The sequence below is a fragment of the Bidens hawaiensis genome, unplaced genomic scaffold (genome assembly GCF_021521415.1).
Source record: "Bidens hawaiensis isolate Kalapana, Puna unplaced genomic scaffold, B.hawaiensis_p1.1 tig00020553_1, whole genome shotgun sequence".
In the NCBI taxonomy this organism is placed as follows: Eukaryota; Viridiplantae; Streptophyta; class Magnoliopsida; order Asterales; family Asteraceae; genus Bidens; species Bidens hawaiensis.
Genome location: NW_027493146.1, coordinates 92,828 through 99,258, shown reverse-complemented (window position 1 = coordinate 99,258; position 6,431 = coordinate 92,828). Strand labels below are relative to the sequence as shown.

General features: G+C 36.8%; 1 protein-coding gene across 1 annotated transcript; it reads left to right on the top strand.

Annotated features, from left to right (window-relative positions):
• The first annotated feature begins 5,603 nt into the window (after nucleotides 1-5,603).
• Nucleotides 5,604-6,101, top strand: LOC143561117 (uncharacterized). The gene has a single exon (XM_077049256.1). The coding sequence runs from the start codon at nucleotides 5,604-5,606 to the stop codon at nucleotides 6,099-6,101; it is 498 nt and encodes a 165-aa protein (XP_076905371.1).
• The last annotated feature ends 330 nt before the right edge of the window (nucleotides 6,102-6,431 follow it).

Below are 6,431 nucleotides of genomic sequence, written 5' to 3'. Positions count from 1 at the left end.
AATCGCTTTACTTTACAAACAATCATGGCCATATTCCACTTCAGGTCCATGAGTTTGAGGTCATCAGCATCAATCTGATCATAGTCTCCGTCCGTCAGTTTGCTTGTCGCTATCGTACTCCCAACTAATTGTTCATAAGAAGTCATGAATGCGCTCAAGAACTCGAACTACTGCTCCGCTTCCTTCAAATTCACATTTGGCGGAGAGCTAGACTAACTCGATCCTGATCCTGTATTAGCACCGGATGCCATGAAACATACCTTAGGTCCTGAATTACAACCTTGAGTTCCTTCAGTAGAACTTTGCGAGTAAAAGGCTGTAATTGGGACTGAGCCCGTAGTGGAGCTTGCCAGTAACGACCCTCCATAAAGAGTAGGATTTTGGCTATCTTTCAGAGAAGTTTGGCATTTCATATCATACTCTCTCTCTCATTCAATTTGTTGATGAATTCTTCAGCCGTAAGATCATCATTTCGGAGGTAGCTGATTTCCTTAAGTACAAGTAGAAAAGTAGACTAAGACGGTGGAAATGCATTCTTTAAAGTGTTAATTTTGTCCACTTCAGAGTAACCGTAGACATTTCAGCAATGAGATGACAAAAATGGCTAATCATCTCCTCAACGGTTTCATTCTTGAGAAGCAAAAAATTCCTGAATTGAAATTCCACCAAGGCCTTTTTGCTCTCAAGAGAATTCCCTAGGCAACATGTTTTTAGTGAAGCAAGCAATGTAGCACAAGGTTTGATATGGCTAAATTGATGAAAGATATTCTCGGGAAGAGCCATAGTCAACGTTGAGTATGCTTTCGTCTCGTTTTCAGCATCCTTTATTTCATTTTCCTTGTACAAATGAAATAACTTATCCGTGTACCCAGTCGTATCACTTCCCACTTTCGGTACTTTATACACGACATCAAGATGTCTAACACTACTCGGATGAACAGATCCTAGGTGAGCTCGAAATTTCGTTTCCCACCGAGCAAAATCTGACAGCTTGAGTAGTGTAGGACATTTGTTATGTGATCCGATCTCATTGTCCATAGTAACCATCAGTTGCATCAGCACGTTTTGAGAAGCAAGTGCGTAATACGAAGCTTGATTTGATGAAGCCATGTTTTTGTCAATATTAGAAAGTTAAAGGACTTGAATTGACCAAAATTGAAACTTGTGCCACACGAATGGCTACTGTTCACGCGAATGAACAAAAATACTGTTTTCACGAATGAATTTTAACGAAAAGGTCTTTGATACCAGTTGTGAATACGTTCTTGAGCCTCGGATCTAGTTGCAATACCGATACGTTTAGTTCGTGATCAATCAATACGTTAAGGGAAGATACATTAACGGAGTATCAATACGTTATAGTCTAGAGAGAATCCGGCATGGTAACATTACTTTAGACATAAATATGGCTAGGATCTCTAGGCTAACTAACTTACTTAACCTATTTATAGGCATGACACATTCATTAGAGCTCATTCGTTAACATCACTAACAAATGAGCCTTTCCACTAGCGATTGGCCTCTCATTCGTTAAACTCCCTTAACGAATGAGTAATACATTAATGAATGAGTCACCATTCGTTACACTGTAGTAACGAATGGGCTCCTAACTTAACGAATAGCCCTAGTCTTTAACAAATGAGGCCTCATTCGCTAAACATGCTTAGCGAATGAGCCTTTATACATTATGTGTAAAGACTAAACTACCGCTAGCCTATTCGAACAGCTGCGGACACCAAATCTATGCACTAACAAACTCCCCATTTTCCGTAGCTGTTGAATGCTTTCCAATACTTTAGCGTCCAATACTTTAGCCTCCAATACTTTAGCGTCGAATACTTTAGCGATGAATACATTAAAGTCGAGTACGATAACGACAAATACATTAAATTTGAATACTTTAACTGTGAATACTTTAACTGCAGATCATCAGTCGTAATACTTTAACTCCCCTTGGCTGATGATTCTCGGGCTTGTGCAAACAGACAAAATCTAACTCGTTGTAAGCAAACCAATAACTTGTAGTTACTCGTATCAGATCTCCCCCTCAAACAAGCATGTCCAGGTGTTCATCCCGATCATCCAACTGGCATATGATATGGTTCAATCAAACGAGTCAATCAACAGCAAGTCATCGGCTATCTGTCGCACTAGTAAAGTAAAAATGTCTTTACATTTAACCTCGTCACACATATTCATGAATAACCCAATCATTCCACATCTTTCACATCGATCTTCACTCTCTCAATAACGTCTATCCCGAATCATCACTTTTTGAAGCTCTTCGGCAACCAATACGCTTGGATGCACTACTGTTTTGGGCGTATGATTCAGAGCACCAACCTTCTTTAATCAATCCCGAACGATCAGATTCTTCAATCTAATAACATGACCCGTATATTCCTTAACCAAATTAACCCATTCAAGAATTGTCCCCTTCAACAGAAGCAATCGCCGAATACTCGTAGTCAACATAGTCAGGATCAAAGTCCTTCAGAAAAAAGTAAATAGACAGACACTCGTATCCCACATAGTCAGGTTTCGATCTTGAACAAATCAATCCATGATCGAAGAACAATTGCAGTCTTGGACTCAGTCAAATGTAGCTTTGCAATCACATATTACCACCCGAATTGTAGTAATTTTTCAAGAAATCCTTGCAAATGTAGGAAGATACCAATCGAACAAACTTTTTGAAATTTTATCTCCCCCATTTCTTGACAAATACGGGAAGGACTTGAACAAATTTTTGAAAATCTTCAATAAAATTCTCTTTAACTTAATCAGGTACTCCCCCTCGGCCCCTCGATAGGGATGAAAAGTCGGCCGGAAAATATATCACCAAAATTTGCAAGAAGAGTATCCATCATATTCGGATTATCCCCGAAAAATTTTGTTTAAGAAAATTTTCCGAAAATACTCCTTTTTTTATTGTTTATTATTTTTTTACTCCTCATATGTTTCTTTGGTCTTCATTTGTTAACTAGATATCCTCATTCGTTATGTTGATCTTCATTCACTAAGCCCGTTAACGAATGAGCTTATACGTTAAACCTCATTCGTTAAATTCTCATATTCGTTTGAATAGTGTACGAATGTAGTCTCATTCGTTGAGAAGTCCACCTTCGTTATGTCCCTTAATGAATGAAGTCATTCGTTAAAACTCTTTAACGAATGAGTTGTTTTTGAAACGAATGAGTAATCTGGTGAATGTGGTCTGAGTAACGAATGAACAGATTAATAGATGGTTTTTGAATAACGAATGTGTACAGTGTTTTAACGAATAGCAGGTTTAGCAAATAACGAATAAGTTCATGAATGACACTAGACGAATGATCAGACAATGAATGAATGTGAATTCATTATAACGAATGAGCCTTCAACAGTGTTCATTCAATGTCCAAACCATGTCCAGATCTTCAAACACTACCAAACCAGTCCAATTCAACCTAAAACCTATTCCAATCAACTCTGAAAACAAATCCGAATCTATTCGGACCTAATCCGAACTCAATTACACAATATCCAGACCAATTCAAACCTTCACGTTAAACCGACATTAACGAACCTCAATTCACACCTTAATCAATACAATTACCAGTTCAAATCTCAATCAATCCTTCAAAATTTCATTCCTATACTCTTAATCCTGACTCCAATACTCTTAATTCGTTCAAATCACAGTCAATTGAACAACCTCTGTTTACCGAAAATACAATCAACCGAACAATTAATCAATTCATGATGAATTAATCAATAATGAACTGAGTATTATACGATTACAACTTGAACAAGCACGAAGATCTGACTAGTTGTCTCTGATACCACTTGAGAAAGCCTGTTAAAGCTTTGAGCCGGATCTAGACCATGATGACATCGTGATTGTTCATGCTTGAATATACAATTAGAATGTATGATTTACTTTAGTGTGTGTTTGTGTGTGTATTCTAAGAGGATTTGGACAGAGTAACGAGGTAATACGATTATCAGAATACTTGTTGTTACTTTAGAATAATTATAGGATATATATAGGGGATGAACACATTCGTTAAGTTAATACTTAACGAATGTGTCATTCGTTACATTAAACGTCATATGAATTAGACATTCATTCGTTATACATTACAAAAGACGAAAGGCTCCACATTCGTTATCTCATTCGTTAATCAAGATTAACGAATGAGCTTACATTAGAGCGAATAGGCTTAATTACCAAAATGCCCTTACACATAATAAACTAATATAATAATAAGATAAAGATCGAGACGCTCGTTTGATGTATCAACATAAATCCCTGTTTATATTATGAAATATTTTGTCAAAAGAAATTTTCGCTGCAACAAATAAACTCTTATTATTTTCCAAACCGATACCAATTATTGGTCATTCGTCTAGGCCCCTATGGCTGGGGGTGACATTTATAACACATATACGAATACAAATAAAAAATATGTTAAATGTCATAGGGAGAGTGGCAGCACTCAACAAGTTCATTTCAAGATCCTCGGAAAGATATAAGGAGGTCTATAATATCCTAAGAAAATAAAAAGTTCGAATGCAATGGGCAAAACAAAAAGGTGTACCAAAAACTGAATGCTTATCTATCCTCAGCACCATTGTTGATGAACCTAGAGAATAATGAACCTTTATCATTATACTTGGCGGAATCCAGAAGTACCATAAGCGCTATGCTCATTAAGGATCATGAAGGTGCCCAACATGCTATCTATTATGTAAATAAAATCTACTAGATGCTGAAACAAGGTATTCTCACATCGGAAAAATAATTCTTGCATTAGTCATGGTATCAACCAAAATTAGATAATATTTTAGTGGTCTGTAAACTTAGCGCTTACAATCTGATATACGAGCCAAGAACAATAATCAAATCACAGGCTTTATCAGACTCTGTGGCTGATTTCAGTAATGATGTCCAACAAGAAGCAGACATGGAAGTCCAATAGCTTGATGAAACAGAAGAAGAGTGGGCCTTATTTACTATCGGTGCATCCAACATAAGAGGATTAGGACTTGCATCATACTAAAATCGCCACAGGGGTACATAATACCCCAATCAATCAGTTGTGGATTCCAAGTAACAAACAACGAAGTAGAATATAAATCTTTGATTACAAGATTAGAGCTAGCTAAGGATATGAAGATCAGGTATCTAAAAGTACACATCGATTCTTTATTAATCACTAACCACTTTAATGGATCCTATGCATTAAAGGGCAAAATATTGACCATATACTTAAAATAGTAAATGAGTTGGCAAAATCATTTGCAATCTTCAACATTGAGATGGTTTCCCAGGAGGATAATGCTGAAGCTGACACCTTAGTAAGCCTTGGATCGACCCTCAAGATCCCAACAGATAGCAATATTCCTGTTATCCATACTTTACATTCAACAATCGACCTGTTGGATCCTGAAGCGAAAGAAAAATCCTTAGAAAGTTTTGAAATTTAGAACCCTTAAGAAGGCATCATATTTTGTTATATTACGCTATATTTTATAAGGAAATCATTAATAGGTCCTACCTAAGATGCCTTGAGGTATTAAGGACCAGATACTACTGGCCAAATGTGAGAAAAGACTCTATGGATTATGCTAATAGATGTGATGCTTGCCAAAGACATAGCAAAGTGATTCACCAACTAGCAAAACCCATGTTTCCAATTATTTCTCCTTGGTTGTTCATTAAATGGGGAATGGGCATGGTTGGTAAGTTACTAAAGGCACCAGGAGGACAAATATTCATACTAGCAATGGCAGACTACTTCTCTAAATGGATCGAAGCTGGAGCATTTATACAAGTCAGAGAAAAAGAAGTAATATCCATAATAAAGCGCAATATCCCTACAAGATTTGGAGTTCCAGCACATATTGTATACGATAATGGATCCCAGTTTATTAGAAGAAGAACGACATGTTTCTGCACCAATTGGGGAATTAAAATGATAACTTCAACTCTTGTCCACCCTCAAGAAAATGGACAAGCCGATTTCAGCAACAAGATCATCATCAACAATCTTAAGAAAATATTAGATGCAAAGAAAGTGGACAAAAGAGTTGCCTCTTGTCCAATGGGCATATAGAACTATAGCAAAAAGTGCAACAGGGTAAACTTCTTTTTCATTGGTATTCGGAACAGATGCAATGATCCCTAAAGAAATAGTAATCCCAATAGCAAGAATCCAACTTCCGGATCCTAAAAACAACAGTGAATTGTTAACCTAGGATCTTAACACCATTGATGAACTTAGAGATCAAACCAAGGTCGGGATAGCAGCTTATCAGCAAAGGATAGCAAATACATTCAACAAAAATCTAAGGACCAGAAGATTTCAGATAGTTGACTTGATACTCAGGAAAACCTTCAAGAATACTATCAATCCAAATAAAAGAAAGTTAGCACCTAAGTCGGA

Coding starts and splice junctions, on each gene's coding strand:
- LOC143561117 (XM_077049256.1), top strand. CDS start 5,604: ATGGATTATGCTAATAGATGTGATGCTTGCCAAAGACATAGCAAAGTG.